Raw genomic sequence first — 22,583 nt, 5'->3', positions numbered from 1 at the left:
CGGCCGGCCGGCCCAGCCCGCCGCGGCCCGGAAGACGCCGCGGGGCTCCGCGCGGGTGGGGCCCGGGGCCTGCGCCGTCCGGGGTGCCCCCCTCCCCGCGCCGCCGCCGGAAGCCCGGCCGGCCCCCGCCCCCCGCCGCCTCCTCGGGGCCCCCGGCGGAGGGGTGCGGAGGGGGCGCCCGCTCCGGGAGCATCGCCTCGGCGCTCGCGGCCCGCGCCTCCCGGTGTGGGCGGGGAGCTCCCGGGAGCCGGCGGCTCAGGCGGAGGCTAAGGCCGCGTCTCCAGGAGTGCGGCGCGGCTCCCGCTCGGCCCAGGGAGCTCGCTTTTGCCGCCGGTTCCCGCCCGGCCCGGGCGTACGCATTAGCGCCTTGTGGGTGGGCGCAGGTATCTGAGTCCCCAGCAGGAACCTGGGGGTCCTGCGCGTACTGGTCTGTGAACCTAAAGAAATGTAACAGACCACCCCTCCCCCCACCCCCTCCCAAGGCTCCCACCGTTGGCACTCCCCTCCCTTTCCCTTCAGTAAAGCCAGACAAAGCAGGGGTCTTTGGATTTTTTTTTTTTTTTTTTTTTGTAAAACATTCTTTTATTAAAAGAACAAGTGCTGTTTATGAACTGCCCTTCGTACAAATAACATCCGTTATACAAAGATACAAGATCCGGGTTATGCACAATTCCAGGCTTGGAAGTGAGAGGAGGGGGGCATTGCCTTTTGGGCTGAGGCTATAAAGGAGGTTCTAGAAAGAATGTAAAAGGAGCCCCTGGGTTTGCAACTCTGGCTTCCCCTCCCTGCTCCCCTAGGAAGGTTCTGCTACATTGAGACAGGCTGGGATGGATAGGGGGAAAACGGGGCTGGGAGTCAGGGTTTGGGTCTCCAGTCCTGCCACCTGAGTCCCAAGTTGGGCTGGAGGAAGGGAACAAAGGGCAATGAAGGCACCCCCCCAGGCCCCAACTTTTCAGTAGATCAAGTCAAAGTGGTCGGGAGCTGGACACACTTTGAATCCGGATTGATGTGACTGGAAGGAGCCAGGATGTTGTGCCCCACTTCCTCCAGATTCCCCACTGAAGTGACCTTAATCCGTCTGGGCACCTCTCCCCATTGAGATAAGAATTGGGAGCAAGCCACCTACTCCTAACTTGGGCCCACCACACACCAAGGAAGATGCTGGAGGTTGGCAAGGGGAGCCCGTGCCTTTGAACAGTTGTCTGCATTTCCAGTTCCGGGAAAGGGAAACGTGAGGTCCCCCTTTCTCAGAGCTGGCCCCTGGCTCTGGCTCCCCTCACTTGTCTAGGCCCTTCCCTAGAACTCAGTACAGGAATGGGTGGGGCGCTCTCAGCCTCAAGGTTAGGGCACCAGGAGGCAGCGGTAGACCCAGGAGCCTGAGGGGAAAGACACACACAAATAGGAAAAACTTAAAAAAAAAAAAAGCAATCTTTAAAGTGTCATTGTCTATGGAGAGGATCCATCAGCTCTGAGCTAAGACAATCAGTGCTACATAGATACCCTCCCACCCCGGGGCCCAGCCCAGCACTCACACACACAGGGACAGACAGACAGCCACTTGGAGGTGGTGCAGTGGGGGGCGAGAGAGCCCAGGACCAGGAGGCCAGGGTCCTGAGGGCTGGTCCTGGCTCTGCCCCAAGCCCCTGCCCCTCCTTGGCTTGGAGCTATCACCTGTGAAGCAAGGAACTGACTCCAACCACCCCTAAAGATAGGTCCCTTCCAACTCTGACACTCATGCACCAGTCGTGACCTCAAAGCCGGACAGGGGTTCAGCATGCACACCCCCTCACACCTCCACGCTGAGCGTGATCACACACGAAGCACCTCTCATGCATTTTCAGACTCCATTTCCGCCCTGCAAACCAAATCCCTTCTCTCTGCTAGGCAGAGAGATCTACAAATCTGTGTCTTTTCCCACTCCCCATCCAAATTCATCCTGGAAAAATGGACAGAGGCTGGAAAAGGAGGGTGAGGTCACTAAAGCCACTCCCCCTGCACTGGGATCCTGAAGATCTCCAGAACTTTCCTATTATAAAGCTCCCTCTGAAGAAGGAAATGCACGACCTCTCACATGCCCCCCCCCCCGCCCCAAATTGAGGGACAGCAGCAATCCATACTCAGCCTGGGTCCCTTCTTCCAACCTAACCTACCTACGGCTGCACCCCAGCCTGGGGAAAGCTGGAAAAACATAGGCTCTTGGAGATGAGAAGCCCAGGCTCATGGGTGCTGGGAGGGAGCGGGGAGGTCTTGGTTCCAGTGCACTAAATCCTAGGGACCTCTCACTCTCTGCCACAGCGGCTTCAGAGAGGATTGGCTTCCCTCAGCATCCAGAACAGAAGTTGACTTAGGCTCTTAGTGGGCTGGCCTTGGGCAAGGGTGTGAGTGTGAATGAGCAACTCTTCTAAGAACCTCTAAAGGTTATTCTTCTTTTCAGTGGTTTGGGGGCAGGGAATTAGAGAGCTTAATAGATGAAGATGAATAAAACGCTGAATCCTATCGTTTCTTTCTAATTGATATTTAGCATTAATAAAAAGTGAGTATTTCTGAGGTCATCACAACTGCCTTCCCCCCACCCCCAAGCCCTTGCAAGTGCCTAAGAAATTGCCTCTGAAGGATTCCCACCCACCCCCTCCTTTATCAGCTCCCTAACATCTTACAAAGTCTTATCAACAGGAATATTAATATTATTTTCAGTATCAGAAAAAAACCAGTTGAGCAGCACAGGCAAAAATATATCTGCACTACGTTTCTGTCGTTGCCAAAAATATACACATCTTCTTTTCTTTATTTAAAAAAAAACCAACAATAACAAAAACCCAAACAGAAACACACACAAAAAATCCACACATGCAAAGACTGATGAGACACGAGCATCAGGGAAAGCTGGAAACGCCTTCTCCCGGCTCCAACCCCAGTGCAACTGAAACAGAGACACAGGCTTCACCCTCGCCCCGCTCCCGGCTGCCCGACCGGCCCCGCAGCCTTTGCCACCAAAGGCTCTGGGCAGGTGGGGGCTCCTTAAGGTGAGAATTGCCCCCTACACCCCGGGGAAATAGCTGGTGGGTGAAGGGACAGTTGTCAGGTCAGCTTGAGCTGAAGGCTCCCCTGGTTGGTGGGGGGGGGGGCGCGGGGGGGGGAAGCAAGCTGGCTAATTCTGGGAGGTTTTCACCAAAGGAAGTGGCACTTTACTCCCCCTCTTTGCCCCATCCCCCAGATCCCTGGGGCTCCCCCTGGGCCAGGGAAGCAGGACCAACTGTCAGTGGGGGAAGGGGGGCTCCGAGGGGGCAGTGAGACCATGTGGGGGCCTGGGGGAGGGAAGGCAGGACATTACCCTGATTCAAAGCCCCCAGCCCCCAGTTACTCTCCAATATTGGAGTACTGTTCTGGTTTTTGTTAACCATTCACGCCCCAGAAAGGGACCAAAGTTGGTGAGGTGGGGAGGGTGCAAACAAAAGCTGGGAGCCCTCTTCTGCTGCTGCCTCATCTGAGCACTGCTCCTATCCCTGCCCTCGGCTGCCCCAGGTCCAGGGGGAGTCAGACAGACAGACAGACAGACATACACACACACACACACACACACATAGACGCACACGCACACAGGCACACACGCTCTCTGAGTCAGGCAGCTCCATCTTCCCACCCTCCGCACTCCTAAATCCAATAGTGCAAACAAGGGGCAGGGCACCAAGAGGGTTGGGCCTCGCCCCCCTGCCCTCCCCCATCCCATCACCGTCACGGGGGGGAGGGGGGACTCCCGAGAGGTGGGGAGGCATGGGCTTAGTTTGGTGCCATCCTGCCCCTTCCTCAGCTCTCTCATCTGTGGGCTTTTACAAGCTCAGCTTGTAACCCTCATTAGGGGGCAGGGGACCGGGGAGACACAGTCCAAGGGATCTCTTCTGCCATCTGCCCAAGTTGGGAAGAAACCGCAGGTAAAGCAGGGCCACCCCTTCTTTCGTAAGAGATTTCCGCGCACGGGCAGGCCCAGGGCCTGTCCCCCCACCTCTCCCCACTCAAGTGCTGATCCATTTTATGTGGGGGGTCCAACCAACCCCCCACTTATGCCATGGCCCACGTAGCTCTTGGAGGACCTCAAAACACTGCTGAGAGTCGGGGCTCCTAGGTGGGCTTGAAGCCTGTCCTCCCTCTGAGCCCCTCACAAAGGGGTCAGTGCGGAGGGAGAGGGGCCAGTGGAAGGGGCATCCCTCTCCGGCTCAGTCCTCGGCACCAGGAGCACCCACACTCCCTGGGCCTCAGCACACCATCTGGGCTGGGGCTCTCCAGTGTCTGGGTGCAGGTGCCTGCTCCAGGCTAGGTAGGACCCCTCAGGCCAAGATCTGCCCCCTCCATCTGGGGGTCAGGAGGGGCTGGGTGGATTTAGCCTTTTTCCTGGTTGGCTGAGGTTCCTTTGTCAGCGGTCTGGAAAGAGAGGAAGGGAGGCTGGGGGTTTAGGAGGTGTCTGGTTCTAACACCCGGTGGAGAACAGGCGCCTGGGTAAGGCCACTGCTGTAGGACACAGTGAGGGAGCCCGGCTGAAGCCCCTGCCCTGGGCTCTTGGGCTAAGGCGAGTGTTTGTGTGGGGGTGTTGGGGGGAGGGGAGGGCAAGGTGCCCTGCACAAGGGCACCCAGCTGAGCAAGGCCAGCACCCTGGGCTCTGACAATATGCCCTCAGAGGAAGGAGGGAGGGCCTTTCTCCAAAGGGCCCACCTGGAGCATCCTCTTTTTCTAACTGGTCCACTCAGAGAGGAAACGGACTTTTCTAATTGGTCTCCCCGGAGGAACGCCATTTTCTAACTGGTCCTTTTGCTATAAGCCCACGCTCGGAGTCCGCCCGCGGCGGAGCCAGCAGAGGCCCTGGGGCCTGGAGCGGGCCGCCTTGCTGACCTAGGGGTGGCTTCCCTCCTCCTTCTCATGCTCCACCTCTGCCCATCCCGGAGAAGGTGAGGGCGGCCAGGCCGGCCCGGGGGCCCCCTACTCACCCCTCCTTTGGGGCCACTGCCGTCTGCCCCCGCCAGGCTGAGGAAGGGGTTGGTCTGGGCCGTGAGGACCGGAGGGCCGCCTGCTGCTGCCACTGCTGCGGCCGCGGCCGCCGCGGCCATGAGACTCGGGTTGTTGCCGAGCGAGGGAGCCACCAGGGCCCCGGCGGGCAGCAGGGCGGGGGCGGACGCGGCGGGCAGCAGGCCGGGGGTGCCCGCGGACAGCAGCGGGGTGGAGCTTCCTGCCAGCAGGCTGGCCATGGGCAGCTGGGAGCCCCCGGCCATCTGCAGCCGCTGCAGCTCCCGCTTCTGCTGGATCTGCTGGATCATCTGGTAGACGACAGTCTGGTGTTCCTGCAAGGGGGCCAGACAGCTCAGGGGCCAGTGGTCCCCGGAGCCAGCTTGCCCTGCTTGGCCCGGGGCCCCATCCCACCTCACTGGAGCCATGAGGAAGGAGACCTGGGGGACGGTCAAGGTCCTGTCTCGAACTCCCCACTCGGGGCCTCCGTCTCCCCATCTGGATAAGAAAGCGGTTGGGGCCCTGACTGTCGACCCGGGGCACCCCTCCCCGGGGCATCCCTGGCTGAGAGCTGGAGGATGTCTGGCAGCCCTGGCCCCACCTCCTCGCTGCATCAGTTCCTCAGTCGCTATGACAACCACAAATGCCCCCAGGGGTGGTATGACCCCAAGTTGAGAAACAACTAGGCTAGCTCAATAGTATTCAACTCCCCCTCTTTTTGTTTTGTTTTGTTCCTTTTAAGATTCATCTATTTTTGCTCTGAACAGGCAAGGCGTTGTCAGTGTTCCAAACACCAAACAATATCAACGTTTACCTTAAGAAATCCTGCTCCTACCCCTGTTCCCATCTGGCCACTATAGGTAACCAGCTGAATTGGATTTCTTGTGTTTCTTTCTAGGAAAAGGATTATGTTTTCTGTTTTTTCAATTCCCTCCTTTTTAAAAGGCAGAACTCCCTTTTCTCCAAAGGAAACCTTCGCAGAACCCAAAAGGGGCTGCTCTGGTTGAGAGGGCGCCCACCTGCTCAGCCACAGACCCTGCAGCTCCCCCTTGAAGATCCCTGGGGCTGAGATTTGGAAATGCTCAGTAACTGGGGGCTCACCACCCTCTAGGGTGTGAGCACCCCTTCCGCAATGCCCAGGGCCTGAGAGCAACCTTATCCCCTCTACCCCGCAGGGGTCCAGCCTGGGGCGGCCCTCGCTCCGTTCCGTGCCTGCACAGCCCCCGACACGGGCCCTCCCCAAGGAGCTGCAGGCCGCAGCTGCCTGCGAAGGGAGGGCATTACCGGGCTCAGCTGCGGGGAGGCCAGGAGCTGCTGGAGCTGCTGCAGTTGCTGTTCTTGCTGCTGCAGGACATGCCTCTGCTGCTCCGATAGGCTGAGGCAGGAGACAAACACAGGCCGTGGGAAGGGGCAGGGAGACACTCCTCCCCCACCCCGGCCCCTCCAAGCTCCCAGACTCCCTCAGGCCCAGGTGGAGAAAGGCAGGGATGTGCGGTTTTTGAGGAGGACTACAGAGAAACAGAGCAAGCTCAGAGACCACTGGGAGGGAGCCAAGTTCGATGGAAGACCTTTCCCGGAAGGGAAAGGAAGCCTGGGGGTGCAAGACAGAAACCGATGCTTTCGTCCCTGGAGAGCACATCCAGAGGGCACCCACATCTAACATCTCGGGAGTACCTGGGGCCAAGAGGTGACTAGATTCTATGCTCTGTAAGACTGGAGAACATTCTTCCTTTTGGGGGGGCTGTGGGTGTTGGGGGGAGTCCCTCCCAGAGCCAGCCTCCCCGTTCCCTTCCCCAGCCTGAGCTCTCCCTCACCTGTTAAGACAACCTGGCAGCTGCAGCGTGGGGGCCCCGCCAGCCTGGCTCAAGCCCGCAGGGTTGGGGGCGGCAGCCCCATTCAACCCCCCCAGGAGCCCATTGAGGGGCAGGGCCCCGCTGCCCGCCAGCCCTCCCAACAGCCCCTCAGCCATGGGCATGGCCCCCAGCCCTGCTGCACCCTGTGCCCGGCCCAGCCCGTTCTGTGGCTGGGGCGGGAGCGGGGCAGGGGCCCCGGGCAGGGCCAGGGGCAGAGTAGCGGGGCTCTGCTGGAGCAGGGGCAGCGGTGGGGGCGTGCTGTGGAAGGACAGCGACGAGCTGCTGCGGCTGGGGCAGCCTGAGTGTGGGTCCTGGGGAGGGAGGGGGAAGGGAGGGGTCAGAGGGGCGGGGGGCCAGCGTGACCTTTCTGGCCCCCGGCCCAGCACCCACCAGCATTCTCACAGAGCACAGCCACCCCCACCGCACCCAGGCAGAGCCACCCAGGACGAAGAAGCAAGACCCAGGGATAAAAGCTAAGAATCCAAACAGTCTTCACAAATCGCGTTTACAGATCACTTCCTGGGGGCCCAGCACCCCTCGCACTCCTTGTTAATCATGAACGGGGACGTTGGTGGTGGCCATCTAGTGAACTAGACCCAGGGTTCACTGCTTGCCCCGAACTATCTCCTTATTCCAATATATGGGTGAAGCCATTGATTCTTAAGCAGGCTAAGTAACTCTGCAGGCAAGAGAACAGCAGCTGGAGGGGAAAGACTCAGGTTCAAATTCTGTGTCCACAGTTCACTGGCTTCTCTGTCTTAGTTTACTCACTCATAACATGGGGGGAATAGTAGTACTGTTCCATAAGGTTATTGGAAGACTAAACAAACCAATGCTTTGAAAGTCTCAGCACAGGACATGATTTCAGAGGGCAAGTGTGCAATCAATACTCGTTAGCGCTATGATTATTGTTGCTCAGGTATACACCACCCCGTTTGTTTGATTTCAACAGTAACCACAACCTAAGGATAGACTGCTCCCCCCAACACCGCCGATCACAGGGGGATTACTGGGTGCCAGTTGCTGTAATAAACCTTTCCCAAATACTTCTCAAAGAGGCCTTCCCTAACCACCTCCTAACTCCAGAAGAATCCCACCCTGATTCTGCCTCACAGCCCTTAAGATATTTCCATTTTCGCACTTTTCCTGGTTTGTAATGATTATTTTCTTGGATCGCTAGTCTATCTTCAGGAGCAGGGCTTTGACCGTTTTGCTCATTGATTGCTTGACCAGTGCCTGGCATTAAGTAAGCACCTATAATTATTATTTAATGAAGGAAGGAATGGATCAGTCAACCAATTGCTCAGCCAATCACTTCACTGCCCAGGCTCCAATAGCTGCAGGGTGAAGACGAAACCCGAAGGCCCTGGTGCTTCCCCTCCTGCCCCCCCCCCGCCTCCCCCCTGCAGCGCCCACCTCGGAAGACGTGGACAGAGAGTTGTCCAGGCCAAGACTGTTCTTCCCCGGGGGGCTCTTGCTGGTGCTTAAGGAATCGCTGCTGCCAGCTGAAAGAGGGAATCAGGGAAGGAGGTCAAGGGCTGGAGTCGGGGCCGGATCGTCCCACTGCCCGGCAGAGGCTCCCACTCCCGGACTCGGTGGGAATCCCCTTACCTTGGGGAGGCAGGCCATAGGGCCCAGGGACTGGGCCGTTGGCAGCAGGCAGGGAGGCAGGCAGGGCGGGGAAGGGCACAGAAAGCTGCACATTGAGAATCTGCAGCCGCTCCTTCTTGGCCGTCAGGCTCAGGATCTGTTCCTGAAGCCGCTGGTTTTCCTTCTGCAGCGCGTGCAGTGCCTTCAGCATCTCCACGACTGCAGAGAGAGGGCGAAAGCGCCTGAGCCCTGCAGGCCTGGAGAGGCGGGGCGAGGGCGGGGGGCGGGGCGAGAGAACCGGAGGCGGGGCTTGGAGGGCGGGGCCTGGCGGAGGAATTCAGACTCAGACCCAAAGGAGAAGGCGCCCGCTGGCAATAGCAAGAGACTCAGGTGAGCTCGGAGAGGCGGGACCCGGGGGGAGCCAGAGGTGTGAGGACTGGGGGCGGGGCCTGAGGCTGGGGGTCGAGGCCCTGACTGGGAGCGTTAGAGGCGGGTGGAAATTGGAAGTTGGAGCCTAGTAACGTAAGGGCCAGGAGGCCGCGGAGGCCGAAGGCTTGGTGCACAGGTGGCGGGTCCAGCAGCCGGGCCTAGCAAAGGTTAGAGGTAAGGCTCGGGGTAGCCAAGAGTTAAGGCTGGGGCGGGGCCAAGGGGGGGAACTTTAAAGAAGTTTGGGGACCTCGGAGAGAAAGGTGACCGAGTCTGGGGGTCCTAGGGCAGGTCTCCCAGCCCGGCCCCACCCCTCCTCACTGTTGACACCGGCCTCGCCGTCGCCCTGCTTCTCCAACAGCTGCTCCATGTTAGTCGTTCCGGGGGCCGCTGGGTCTAACTGGCCACCCCCGCAGGGTGCAGACGCTGTCTGGTCAAAGAGTGCCGGGAGGCTGCTGATGGGGGACCTGGGGTCGGAAGAGAAAACCGGACTCAGGCTTACCTCACGTCCCCACTCCTGTCTCCCTCCTCCCCCCCTCAGGGGTTCCAGTCGTCCCCTCTTGGACCCCACCCTCTCCTGGCGCCCGTCTCTCCGTCCCCTCCTCCCTCTAGTGTCCCTCCAGCCCCGCTCCCAGCCCCTCCCCCAAGCCGCCGCCCCCTCCCTCACATGGAAGACAGACTCTCCTGGGGGGAGGTCCCCCGACACCGGAAGCTGCAGTCCTCCAGGTCTGGCTCTTGGAAGGAGAAGGGGAGCAGGGATCAGCGGGGAAGAGGTGCCGTCGGCCTCACGGTCCCCGCCTGGGAAGTGGGTGCGGGATCTGGGACTTTACCGCAGACCCCTTTCCCCCAGGATCTCCCCCAACCCCAGACTGGCAGTTCTAGCTCGTAAGGCGCTGGAAGCCCGGGCTTGGAAACCTGGCCCCTTGGGAGGCACAGCCATGGGATCTGGTCCTCTTTCCCCTTCTCTAGGCAGAAAAGCGGACACTGCCTGGCTTCTTTCAGAACCACCTCTCAATTTCTTTCCTGGTAGACTCAGGGTTATAGAAATTCAGGGTCTAGACAGTCCTCGGTTGAACTTGGACCTGATACTTGCTATGTGACCTTGGGCTTGAAACTAATCTCACTAAAATGACTGTTAGGAGGATTAAAAACAAGGTAATAAATGTGAAGTGTCAGCTGTCCTGCAGCAAGCCCTTAAAAACTGCAGCTATTGTAATTAGTCTTGTGCGACTTCTCATATTCATAAACTCGTAAGTTAGACTGCAAAACCTTTTGCTGGGCCACAGAATTCCAATTTGGGTTTTGGAAAAGGTGGTCACCCTGCGCTGTCAGATCATTAATTCTGGAATCGGATTCGGCCCCTTTAAGAAGGTTTACCTGAACGGGCGGCCGGGAGGTGAGCCCCGCCCCCTAACCGGCCAGGTGGTGTGTCTGCACCAATCAGCTCTCTGGGGCTGGGTTGACTCTCCAGGGAGGGGGAGGGGCGCTTGTGATCCTCCCCCTTAACTCCGAAATACCCGGAGCGCAGGTTGCCCAGCTGGTGGACTCGAAAGGTCCCATCCCGAGGACTAAGGCCAGCAGGGAACTGGGCTTGGAGTCAGGGCCAGAATGTGAGCTCTGGCTCCGCCTTTCTCTACTTCAACTGCTTTGAGCAAACCATTAAGCCTTTTTCTTCTGTGAGCAGTAGTAATTCTGCCGGTCCTGTCCTGTCCCGTCCCTCCACGGTTTTGTTTTGTTTTTTTAACGTGCTTAAGTGTACCCTGGTTTGTTGTGTGTGAATTTTTTTTTTTTTTTTCAGGGCGGGCAATGGCCAGAGGGAGGGGGCAGCCGGAAAGTCCTCCCATCTGTCTGGGGTGACATGCAGGTGATGGGTGCCCCTCAGGTCTTTGGGAAGAACAGGGAATGGGGTCAGAGACACATACCTGTGTGGCTGCTCTCGGCTTGGGTGAGGAGGGGGTTAACGGCACCCATGGGGGTTCCAAAGATGTGGGTAGAAGGGAGGCTAAAGGTAGAGCCAGCCAGAGAAAACACCTGAGGGAAAGGAGGTAGAGCCCAGCCTGGTGGTTATTCTTGGATCTAGGGCACAACTGTGTGTGTAGAGGGGGAGGGGATCAGGTGTGCTGGGGAGAAGACCAGAGAGGGAGACATTCTGGTGGCGACCAAGCCCAATCTCTCAATCTCTCCCATGGAGAGCTGGTGTCCCAGGCAGCCTGTCTGTCCCCCACCTGCCCAGGGATGGAGGAGCCCAGGGGTAAGGCCTCACCTGAGTGGTGGAGATAGAAGCAGAGGAGGAGGGGAGGGTGCTGGTGAATGGGGAGCGGCTGAGGCGGGGCAGGGCCGAGGTCCCTGGGGGCCCCAGCAGGCTGGAGGAGAGGGGGGTGCTGCAGACAGCGCGCAGCATTCCGCCACTGCCACCATGGGAGATGGGGTCCTTATTACTGGTGTAGATGCCTACAGGCACAAGAAGGACACAGAGGGAAGCTTCGGGTCACCACTCCCCGCCAGGCCCCAGGCCCCTCCTCAGTCAGGTGGCTGGGGCAGCCCCTCCCCAGGGATAATACTCCCCTGGATCTGGGGAGTATCACATCAGTCTAACCCTCTTGCTGCAAAGATGTCACTTCTTGCCTATGGGACATCTGCTTGACATGCCTGCTTATTAGACTGCCCTGCCCAGGCCAGGGGGATTCCAGGCTTTTCTAATAGGTAAGTCCTACTGGCAGTCTACTCCAATCTCTCCCACCACGACCCGGCAGAAGACAGGAACTGGGGAGCGTCTTAGAGTTGACTGGCTCTTCCATCCTTTATCTCTGTCCTTCGGAGCATCTATCCCATTTCCCTCTGACTGTATGCCTTTGCCTCTGTTCCCTCACTAGACTGGCTGGGCCCTGAGATGCCCAAGGGTCACTAACCTGCCCCTAGCAGGGGGGACTCCAGGCTCAGGCTGGGAAGGCTCCCTGAAGGCCCAAAGGTGCGGGAGGCCAGACCACCCAGGCCAGAGCTGACCAGGGAACCTCCGGAGAAGGGCGAGGCGGCAGTGGCGGTAAAGCCGGCCAGCTGGGCACTGGGCAGGGAGGGAGCAGCTGCGCCCCCAGCCCCGTCCTTGTTGCGGCTGCCCTTGGGACGACCTGGTCCATGTCGGCTCCTCTTGCTAGCTTTGTGCTTCTTCTCCTTCAGGCCTGTCTCAGGGGTCTCCTCCGTGGGCGCAGGGGCGGCACTCAGTGTGGGCATTCGCTTGTGGGTGCCTGCTGAGGCCCCGGACCCCGAGACGTGAGGAGACTTGTAGTCTCCAGGGGACGGGGCCCGGGCCCGGCCCGAGCTGGAGGTGGTGGTGGAGAAGCGCATGATGGGCCCGAAGCCAGAGAAGACCACCTTCTGCTCAAAGAGGTCAGCTTTGGGGGGCTCGGGGGCTGAGGGAGAGGGGGGGGGCTGAGGGGGTAGGGGCTGCAGGCTTGGAGTACTTGTCCTCCTCTGGCTGCTCCAGCTTGGGGAATGCCGAGAAGTCAGGGGAGCTCTGCAGGGATGAGACTGCACAGAGGGAAAACAGAATTACAGCTGCGCCCCAGATCCCACCCCCCACCCAACTGCACTAGCTGGAGAGAGCTCCGGTCGGGGGGCGGGGGAAGCCTGGGTTCCTGTCCCAGCTCTGCCTCTGTCTCTATGTCTTGGCATGAGTATCCCCCACCCCAGCTTTCCCACGTGCCATAAAGGGGAGAGAGAACTCCTGCCCAGCTGACCTCACTGGGCTGGAGAGATTACAGAAGATATCATTAGTGTTGGTACTTTAAAAATGGCACCTCATGGCCCAAGTGCAGGGGATAATGAATATTGTCCCGGCTGTTGGGGGGGGGGGGGCTGAGAAGGAGGGGCTGAGGGGAGGGTCCGGAGAGGAGTCACTTGGTGGGGAGCCCCCATCTTTAACCAATTTAAGAAGCAAATGAGACGCAAAGCAGTGCGCAGAGGCCCTGGCTAGAGAAGCTCTGGGCCGAAGGCTGTCCCGCCCCCAGCTTCCTCCAGGATGCCCACACTCACCTGCAGGCTGGAAGGGCCCCCCAGAGGAGGAGGAAGAGGAGGAGGAGGAGGAGGAGGAGGCGGAGGTGAAACTGCTCACACCTTTCCCACTGCTCAGTTTCTTCCCCTTGTGACTCAGGCTATGGCTGGAAGGCTTTTTGCCCTTCGAGTCCCTGCTGCTCTCAGAGGTCTCCTGAGTGCTGGCCTCATGATGGGAGGAGGACGAAGCTGAGGAGGGGACCTGAGGGAAGGAGGAGAGGGCAAGGCTCAAGGCCAGCTGCCCGGGCTCACCCGGACCTGGCAGTGCGACAGGAGGACACAGGGCCCCGGGCGCTAGGGGGAGAGTCCAGGTTGGCTTCGGGAAGGACTTGTGGGCGGGGAGCCCAGATCCGGGAGGTGGGTGTGAGGAGAGGGGAGTCTGTCCTTCACCTGAGGCAGAGGAGAGTGACAACAGTCCCTGAGCCTGTCCAGAGGTGCCCATCGGTTCAGTCATCCACTGAAGAAATGCTTAGTGGGTCCCAGAAGGCTGGACTTGTGCTGGCCGTGACGTGCGCAGGGCAGAGGGAGCACTGCCCAGGCCCCATCCTTGAGCCCGCCAGTCACCGCCCTTCCACCTGGCGGACACTCCCTCCCCTGGCCACCCTGGGCCCTTCCTAGACAACTTGAGCTTGTAGTGCCATGCCTCTGCCAGCACGGCCTCTCCTTACTCTGCCTGGGAAACTTCTCATGCCTGGAAGTCCATGAGGCCTCGATCCATGAGGCCACCTAGATCCCTGGGGTGGACCGGGTCACTCTGTCCTCTTAGTTCTAGGGCACCGTGTCCTCACATCAGCCTTGTCAACAGTTGCCACACTGCACTGGAATATCCAGTCCCCACATCGGAGGCCTCCAGCACGCCCCGGAGGGCAGCATGGGCTCTGGGGTCAGGCAGGGCAGGCTGTGGGCCTGGTGGGCTCTGCCATCTCCTGCTGTGGTATGTGGTGTGGCCTCTCAACCTTGCTGAGCTTCAGGGTCCTGACAGGGCCAGCGAGGTCTCTTTGGAACTGACACGAGGAGCACAGAGCCAGATCCATAGCATGGGGTCAGCAATGGCAGACGCCGGTAGCCGCGATGAATGTACCGCAGAGACAGACAGAGGCCCGTGGAAAAGTATGGGCCTTCAAGCCAGACTGCCTGTGTTCAAATCTCCACTCCCCCACTCACTAGCTGTGTGCTTTTAAGGTAAATTACTTAACCTCTCTATGCCTCGGCTTCTTCATTTATTAGACTGGGTTAATAAAAATACCTAATTCATTGGATTATTTTGAGGATTAAATGAGCTAATCCCCACAGACCCCTTCCATCCTCCTGTTCGAGAAGGGACCCTGGCACGTGATGCGTGAGTGAGTTAGGGCTTCGTATTACTGCCAGGGATGGTGCTTTTCCTCCTGGTGGAGACCAGGTATTCAGTAACGGAACAAATGCTAGAGAAAGGATGGATCAGGGGACGATAGCCACCCTGCGCTGCCCTTCCCTGGGCGGAGTCCTGGTCTCTGTCTTCCTCTTTGTTCTTTTCAACAGCTGGAGTTCTGAAGGGAGCCAGATGTGGTTGAGAGCAAGGGAGGAGAGGGGCAAGGGGGAGGGGTAGCTGAAATGCTGGGGTGGGTGGAGGGGGATGGGCAGAAGTCTCCTACATATCCAGAGAATACCTGGCCGCTGGGAATTCCCGTATCTCTGGCCCTGCAGGCCCCAGGGAAAGGTCAGAGGGCATGAATGACAAGCTTTTCCAGGTGAGCCCTGGGAAGCAGGCGGGGAGAGGGTTACTGGGACAGTTGCCACAACATCACCCTGGAAACCCGATACCCAAGCCTCCTGCTAAGATGCCCAGAGCTCTGCCAACCTAAGGTGGGTGGAGGTGAGTGGGGTAGTAACGGGGACAGGAAGAAGCAGTTTCTCCAGGCCCCTGTGCTCCTTCGGTGTGGGGGGTGGGGGGAAGGAGGGGGTGCTCTGGCTTGGATTAGCGACTCTGTAGCTCCGGGGAGGGCCTGCTGGCTGTTCCTCCAGATGTTGCCCATTTCTGGAGACAGGCCCGACATACCAAGCCTGGGAAGGGTAGGATGAATGGGAGTTTCGGGGTGCTGTCCGTGGGCCTGCCCATGCCACCATGGGATTTTGGTTGGGAGACAGGCTCTGGGCAGTGTCCTGACGTGGGGGAGGGGTAAGAGCAAAGGGGTCCTCTCTGCCTATCTCTGGGGAAATAGGCCCCAGAACGTGAAGAACCAACCTGAGTACTGAACCCGCAGACAAGAGCCCAGTGCTGACGCTCTCTGTCTGGACAGAGGCAGATGTAAACATCTGGCAGCCAGCAGGCAGGGCAGCACCCCCCACCCCACCCCGACCCTCCTGGTTGGTCAGTGACTGGTGGGGCTGAGGAGCATAGGGTAGAAGGGGGGAGTGGAGAGGGGTGGGGTGGGGAACAGAGGCACAGTAACCTGAAGCTGCTGGGGGCTGCCCAGAGTCCCTGGCTCACCCCCACCCCTTGCAACTTGTCTCCCTCCCCTACCTCGGCCGCTCCCCTGCATGTGGGCAGCAGTACCTTGTCAGCAGTGGGGACCACAGGCGGGGTGAGGATGCTGGGGGGTGACTCAGGCCGCTTCTTGTGCTTCTGTTTAAGGCGTTCTTTGTCCTTTCGACTCTGGGGAGGGAGAAGTGACCAGATCTGGGTTGTGGGGGGACAGTCTGGTTGAGGATACACATACCATGTGCATGGGGGGAATAGTCCCCTCTCAGGGATGGGCTTTGTGGGCATCATCTCCCCCTACGGAGAGACTGGGAGACTTAGGCTGGACAAGAATGGCTCAGGCAGGTTGCCCTGGGAGCCAAAGGCCCCTCCCCCTCCTCCTGACTGCTTGCTAAAAATAGCCTGTCCCATTAGCACATCAGGGACACAGAGTACCACACACAGGAGCCCGCACCTGCGAGGGTGTCCACCTGGGACACTGGGATGTGCAGCACGAGGGGACAGAGACAAGTGGGCTGCCCCATGGCTAGACTGTGGAGGTGTCTGCAAACGTGCAGGGCCGTGTGTTGAGGGCTTTGGAGACTGTCATGTCATGAGGAGGATGCGGAGCAACCACAGAGAGAGCTCCAGGGAAGCCAGGCCCTCACCTTACCCTCCCTGACCCTCGTGTGTCACTGCCTCAGTCCCCTGCTGGCTTTTAGTGGCCTCAGGGGAAGGATGGGGGCAGGCCCCAAGGCCTCAGGGGCACCTTGTGGTGGTTTCCTGAGTTATGTGTTGGGGCGCCTGGGGGGCTCAAGTCGGTTGAGTGTCTGCCTTTGGCTCAGGTCATGAGCCGCTTCTCCTTCTCTCCCCCGCCCCCCCCCCGCTCGTGCTCTCTCTCAAATAAATAAGTAAAATATGAAAGAAAAGAAAAGAAAGAAAGGAAGGAAAGAAAAAGAAAGAAAGAGAAAGAAAAGAAAGAAAGAAAGAGAAGGAACAGAAGGAAGGAAGGAAGGGTTATGTGTTTGTGGGTGTGGGCGGGAGAAGGAAAGGGAGAAGACGTTTACCTTCTTCTGGCCCCTTTCATGGTGGGAAGGGTGCTTCTCCTGCTGGGTGGATGGAGAGGCTGACCGGCTTCTCCGGCCAGTAATAAAGCCACTGCCACCTGCCCCTGTGCCACTTCCTCCTCCGGCCCCTCCGCCTCCCCCGCTAGTATGCCGGGATGTCTTCTGGGGAAAGAAGAGAGAGGAATTGCCAAACCCTCCTTTCGCTAGGTTAGGACAAGATTCCTGGAAGTCCAACGATCCCGGGTGGCCAGTCCCTCCCACCCTGCTTGTCACTAAAAGGACCTTGTGTCTTCAATGATACTTTGCTCAGCAGAAGGCATTCTCTAGTCTTAAATGCTAGAGCTTCCCCAGTTGGCTTATGCAATGCACAGATTCAGCAACTGAGGCCCAGAAGAGCAAGAGGCGTCTTGGCCCTAGCAAGGAACCACTGGAGGTAGGACAAGGGCCTGAGTCTCTTATTTTCTGCCCACATCTTTCCATGGTGCCTCTTGGCCCATCTCAGGCAGCCTGAGCCACAGCCCAGTTCCACCTCTTTCGCTGGGGTAGAGGCTGCATGGGCAGTCCTGGGCAGTCCCTGCTCCCCTGCACTCCGCCCCATGCCCCCTGGTACTTCGCTCCAGCCATCAGCCCTTTCCTCTCTTGGTCCTGGCCCTCCCCCTCCATCAAACCCACAGGGGGTCCTTCTGTCCCAAAGGACCTGATGCCCTTAAGAAGGGGGAAGTAAACATGCCCAACAGCAAAAACCCAAATGATCCTCGTTCTGCCTCTCCATCCAACCAGTGTCTGCCCCCTCCTTCCCTTTACAGCTGAGGACTGCCCCTGCCTGACAGCTTCACCTGTCCCAGACTTACAGGTGTCCCCTCTAAGGTCACCCACTACCTCTCAATTGCCAAATCCAAGGACTGATTTCAAGCCCCATCCAACCCAGTTGCTCCCCAGTGGTGGGTACTGCTCCTACCTTGCCAAACACAAGATTCTCCCCTTCTCGGTCCCCCTCACACCTTGCCCCACCGTATCCTGGTGGGCACCTGAGGATTCCAGTCCAGCCTTCTCTCCTTGGGGCTGCCACCACCACCCTGCTGGGGGGCGGGGGGTGACAGCCACCACACCTGAACATCCCCCTGTGGCCCCTCCTGTTAGCCCCACAGAGCTTGTCCTAAGTTGTCATCAAACCCTGAAACCAAGGTGACCATATAATTTATGATCCAAACCAGGTCACTTCTGAAAACAAAAGGGGGAACTGTTAATTACACCAGGGTGACAGGCACAAACTGGAACTATCCAGGGCGGAATAGGACATAGGCCAACCCTACAGAAGCCCACCGCATCCCCCTGTTCATAGCAGGCCCAGGTGCCCAAGCACTGAGAGCCTGGGTCCTCTGTCCCACCCTCAAATCCTCCTTCTCAGCCACCCCCACATGTAGGCCTGTCTACCTAGAAACAGTTCTAGAGTCCAGCCTTATCCCTCCAGCCCCCCCTTCTCGCAGCTGTCTCCCAGCCTCCAGCCTCAGCCCTTGGGATCCAGCCTCACAGTGGCTGCCAGGGTAATCTTCCTAAAAAACAAATCTGATCATGTTACCCTCCCGCTTAGAAGCCTGTGGCCCTGGGGCGGGGCGAGGGGGGAGCTGTAAGGACCAAGCTGAATTCCCATTTCAGGCTGCAGCCTCCCTCTCTAGGACACCGCCAGAGTTTCTGGAGCATGCAGGCCCCTCCACAACCATGGAACAGAAGCCCTCCTCCAGCCTCTTCTTGGGCCCCGGAAGCCCAGGGCAGAAGCCAGCCCTGCTCTGGCCCTGCCTGAGTGTTGTGGTCATCTCCTGCCTCACTCTCCCCAAGCACCCTGTTCTGTCCCCAAGTTCTCTTTATCACCTCAGGACTTGGCCCATGCCAGTGGCACCACCTAGGACTCATTTCTTTCTGTCTCTGCTTTGGCAGGTCCCCAAGGAGCTTTCAGATCAAACTGTGCGCTCCGAATCCCGCACACCAGCTGTGGGATAAGTTACACGACCTTGGTGGGTCTTAGTTTACTAATCTGTAACATGGAGAATACTGTACACCCAGTTCTTAGGGTTGCGGGGAGGACGACGTAAAATGACACATGTAAAGAGCTTTGCACAGAGGCCAGAGCACAGTCACTCCCACAGATGTTGGCCCCACCCTGACAGGCAGGGTCTGAGCTGTCTTCTGGGACTGACCGCCTGGCTCAGCCCTCACTCACCTCCCACGGGCTGTACCTCAACCCCTCCCTTATCCAGTGGCACAGCTCCTCACAGCAGGGCCTGGGCTCCCTCCATCTCCATCCTCCCAGCACCTGGCTCCAGCCTGGCCTGGAACCCATACCCTCGAAAGCAGGACTGACTGACCCACTCACCACCTGGCGGACAAGACTCACCATTTTGCTGAAGTGGTATTTGCAGTAGCCGCAGTACTTGACGTTGTCCACCTCTAGCACTTCTTCCTCACACAGCAGGCCGGCCATTTGGGCACTAAGCGAAACAGGGTAGCCTGAGAAGCGTGTGGCCGCAGACCAGACCAGCCACTTCTTCCCACCGTCACTGCTATCGCCACCAAAAAGACAGCTGGCCGTGGCAAGCCTCGGAGGGGGCTGGGCCAGCTGCCCAGGGACTCCAGAGAACCCCGGAGGGGGAGTGGCACAGGCAGGGGTCTCACCAGGTGACATGGAAAGCTTGCCGACATCCGTGGCGGTTACAGGTCATGCAGGCTCCTGAGGCCGCCTTGCTCTCCCGGCCCTGCTCCTCACAGATGTAGCAGGTCTGCAGGACACGGTACAATCATCCCCTTCTCCCTTCTACCCGAGGGATCCCTTGGCCTTCTCAGCTCTATCCTCTCCGCGGGATCCTAGGCCAGTGCTATCCAATTGAAGTTTCTGCGATGATGGGAATTTTCCATACCGCGCTGCCCAGTACAATAGCCATAAAGCACGCAGGCTACTGAACGCCCGAAACGTGGCTAGTGCGACTGAGGAATTGGGACTTTAAATCGCATTTCATTTTAACTAATTTACGTAGCCGCATGTAGCTGGTAGCTACTGTATTGGGCAGCAGTCCTTGGAGGGTGAGGCCTGTAAGGCCAGGGACTATGTCTGCCTTGCTTACAGTCAGCTTATTGCACCTCTGGGCCTTTGCTCATGCTGTTCCTTATGCCTGGATCCGGAGCCCCACCCTCCTCAAGGCTGGCCTCAGCCCACATGTCTCTTTCCTTGACCACTTTATCTAACGTCAGACCCCCTACGAGGTAGTCTTTATTTTTGTACCTTGTTTCTGTTTCTTCACAGCACTGACCACAAACTGCATTTATTTTAGTTGCCTGTTTATTGATATTTAGTCTTCCCACACAAAAGCGTGCGTTCCACGGGGCAGAGAACACATCTGTTTTGATAAGTGACCCCGTGCGCCTGGTACCTCGGCCCAGGTCTGGCACATAGTAGGCATTCTGTACAACGTGTTCAGTGAATGAATAAGTGACGCGCTTGCTCAGGTCCATGACCCAGCGTTACTACTGCCACGGAGGCTACTCGTCCCCAGGAGTTCCAGAGCACAGGCAGGTGTCTGGCAGGGGAAGGCGCTTACCCACCTCCTGAGTCCCCCTTTGGCTGGACAGAATCAGATTCCACTGGATGGAGAGAGAGCTTGAGTATGGGGCCGGACAGGGCCCACTGACCTTGTTGAAGCGGTCGTGAGGCACGTACTGCAGCACGATGGGTTCCATGGTGAGCACGTTGGCGAACTGTACCTCCGGGATGTAGAGGGCGCACACCACGTGGGCCCAGCCTGGGGCGGTGGGGGGATGGCCTGAGACCCTGGCCCCTCACCGCCCCAAGCTGCACACGGCTCCCCCTCCACAGCCTGCCCATCAGATTCCATTGCCAGCAAGGGAAGGCAAACCCAGTCTCCAGCCCCACCCTGGCCACCCCAAAATAGTCCATTCCTGCCTTCCCAGACCCCGCTCAGGGGGCCTTGCTGACCTTGACCGATGAGCTCTGGGGCTCAGGGCCCCCCTCACCTCCATTATCAGTCCTCTTCAATGCCCCGTCTTTGTGTGGGCACAGCTCACACCTCTGCCAATGCAAGGGGCACAGGGATTTTGGGGGGCTTTCCAAAAGGGGGTGGGGGGATCTGCTGAGCTGGGCCCTTCCTGAACACATTCACAGGGCCCCAGGATGAAATGAGCGGTCTATGGGGGATGGGCGGGGATATGGAAGAAACCGGGTTGGCTATGAGTGGTGATTGTCGGAGATGAGCGATGGGGACGTGAAATTCATTATAGTATTCCTTCTACTTCTATACATGTTGGAAACTTTCCATAATAAAAAGTTCAAACAACTAACAAAAATAAAAGACCCAGTGCTGGGGGTGGGGCAGAGTAAAGGATAAGCTGAGGGAGAGATGGGTTGGTGAGAGATGTGCAGGAAACAGGAAGTCCTGTGTGACAGTCCCGCCCTAGCCTCAGCCTGAGGCTGAGTCCCCTAGTTTAACTGGGAGGAGATGCTCAGGTGTACAGAAGCGGGGAGGGAGTCTCAAACTCACCACCCTGGCTGCTCGCTCCTGAGATTCACATTTCCGGCAGAACCAGGGTCCCGTTGGCACCTGGACGATGCCATAGCAAGCTGGGGGTTGGGAAGAATCACCAAGTAAATCTGTCGGCAGTGGCTTTTCTCAGAGCAACTGGGGGAAGGGGGTGACTCTAAAGGAGGTGGGGCTGCTCCCCTGTCTGGAGTCACTCACTAGACAGCTGGATCACAAGGAATGCCTAACCGCACATGGCCAGCCTTCAACCACACAACCAAGCACTCCAAACAGGGATGAGAAGTCTGAGTCCTTGACCTTAAACTTCTAGAAGACCCCCACCGCCACCCCATGATCCAGACACTGGATGGGTTTCTCAACTCCTGCCTGGGAACAGTCTTCATCATCAGGAATAGAGAAAACCAGAGGGACTACATTTACGATAGTCAAACACGTTTTGTTGTTATGGGGGGGGGGGGGCATTTCTTAAAGGGCCAGTAAGGGAAGAAGAGGTGGGGAAGTAGGGGGTCCAGGGACCTCATCTTAAGCCTCTAATTATAATAGGTACAGGTCAAAAGTCAAGGCCAAGGGCAGGTGCAGTGCAGGTAACCAATAGGAGAGCGGCGGGAAGCCCGGACAGAGACAGCATTAAGGGTTGTCCCAGGAAGTGGCGGGGGGAGAGGGGGGTAGCTGGCTGTGCCAGACAGGCGGGAGATGCCAGCCTGCGCCCTCGGCAAGACTCCTCAAGGAGTTAACTCCCGAACCATGTGCTGTTGGGGGAAACTCCAAACCTCCCTCTTCTCAATTCCCGGCCCCCTTCACAACCTCTCTCCTATCCGCAGCTCTTCCCGGAGGATTTTAGGAGTCCCCTCTCCCCTGGGACCCTTCTCCTCCCTTCCCAATTCCGCTCCTCCCAGTATCCGGAAGCGGGAGGGGGGGATGACCCCCCCTTGACCTCTCCCTCCGGGAGCCGGGACCAAAATAACCGGGCGGGAGGGGACACCTCGCAGGTAAACATTCCCCCAGCAGCCCCGACACTGGCGGTGTGGGGCGCGGAGAGTGCACTCACTGCCCCCTAGTCTGTCCCCAAACTCCCTCAACTTGGGGTGGGGGGCGCGGGACTGGAACAATAGGCAAGAAAACAATGCCTGACCCGGTCCTCCAGGACCGGGCGGGGGGTGCCCCCCGACGCCTCCCTTCCCTTCAGGTGGGGTGGGGGAGGGGCGCCCGGGCCCCGGGAGGTCTCCGGAGGGCGCGGCCCGGGGCTCCCCGCGCGCGCCGCCCCCGGGGTCCCGCCGCCCCCCGCGGGCCACCCCCGTACCTTGGTGGACAGCCACGCTGCACGCGTGCCCATCACAGTAGACCAGCGGGTTCTCGGCCCAGCCCCTCTCGTCCGAACATACGCAGCAGCCTCCTACCATCTCCTTCATACTCCCATGAGCTCCCTCCGGGGCTGGGGCGGGGGGCCGGCCGGCGGGGGTCGGGGGTCAGGGGGGGAGGGAGGGAGCGGGGGGCCGCGCGCCTCCTCGCTCCCTCCTCCTCCTCCTCCGCCGCCGCCGCTTCTTTTCTTTGCCTCCTCCTTCCTCCTCCTCGGCGTCCTCCTCCTCCTCCTCCTCGCTCGCTCTGTCTGGCCGCCCCCCCC

General features: G+C 58.8%; 1 protein-coding gene across 1 annotated transcript; it reads right to left on the bottom strand.

Moving 5' to 3' along the window:
- Positions 1-548: 548 nt before the first annotated feature.
- On the bottom strand, positions 549-22,415 carry MLLT6 (MLLT6, PHD finger containing). Its single transcript, XM_035026984.1, is given in 21 exon segments — positions 549-4,416; positions 4,977-5,327; positions 6,277-6,367; positions 6,807-7,156; positions 8,262-8,350; positions 8,457-8,654; positions 9,183-9,328; positions 9,529-9,595; positions 10,784-10,892; positions 11,125-11,312; positions 11,771-12,284; positions 12,286-12,386; positions 12,891-13,110; positions 15,445-15,543; positions 16,416-16,577; positions 18,808-18,901; positions 19,086-19,189; positions 20,097-20,206; positions 20,439-20,493; positions 20,963-21,042; positions 22,263-22,415. Coding segments are annotated over 21 exon segments (3,279 nt in total). The 5' UTR covers positions 22,372-22,415; the 3' UTR covers positions 549-4,374.
- Between the last annotated feature and the right edge of the window lie 168 nt (positions 22,416-22,583).

Source organism: Mirounga leonina, unplaced genomic scaffold (assembly GCF_011800145.1).
Source record: "Mirounga leonina isolate KUSES-001 unplaced genomic scaffold, KU_Mleo_1.0 Mir_200, whole genome shotgun sequence".
In the NCBI taxonomy this organism is placed as follows: domain Eukaryota; kingdom Metazoa; phylum Chordata; class Mammalia; order Carnivora; family Phocidae; genus Mirounga; species Mirounga leonina.
This window is presented reverse-complemented; position numbering and strand designations above follow the sequence as displayed.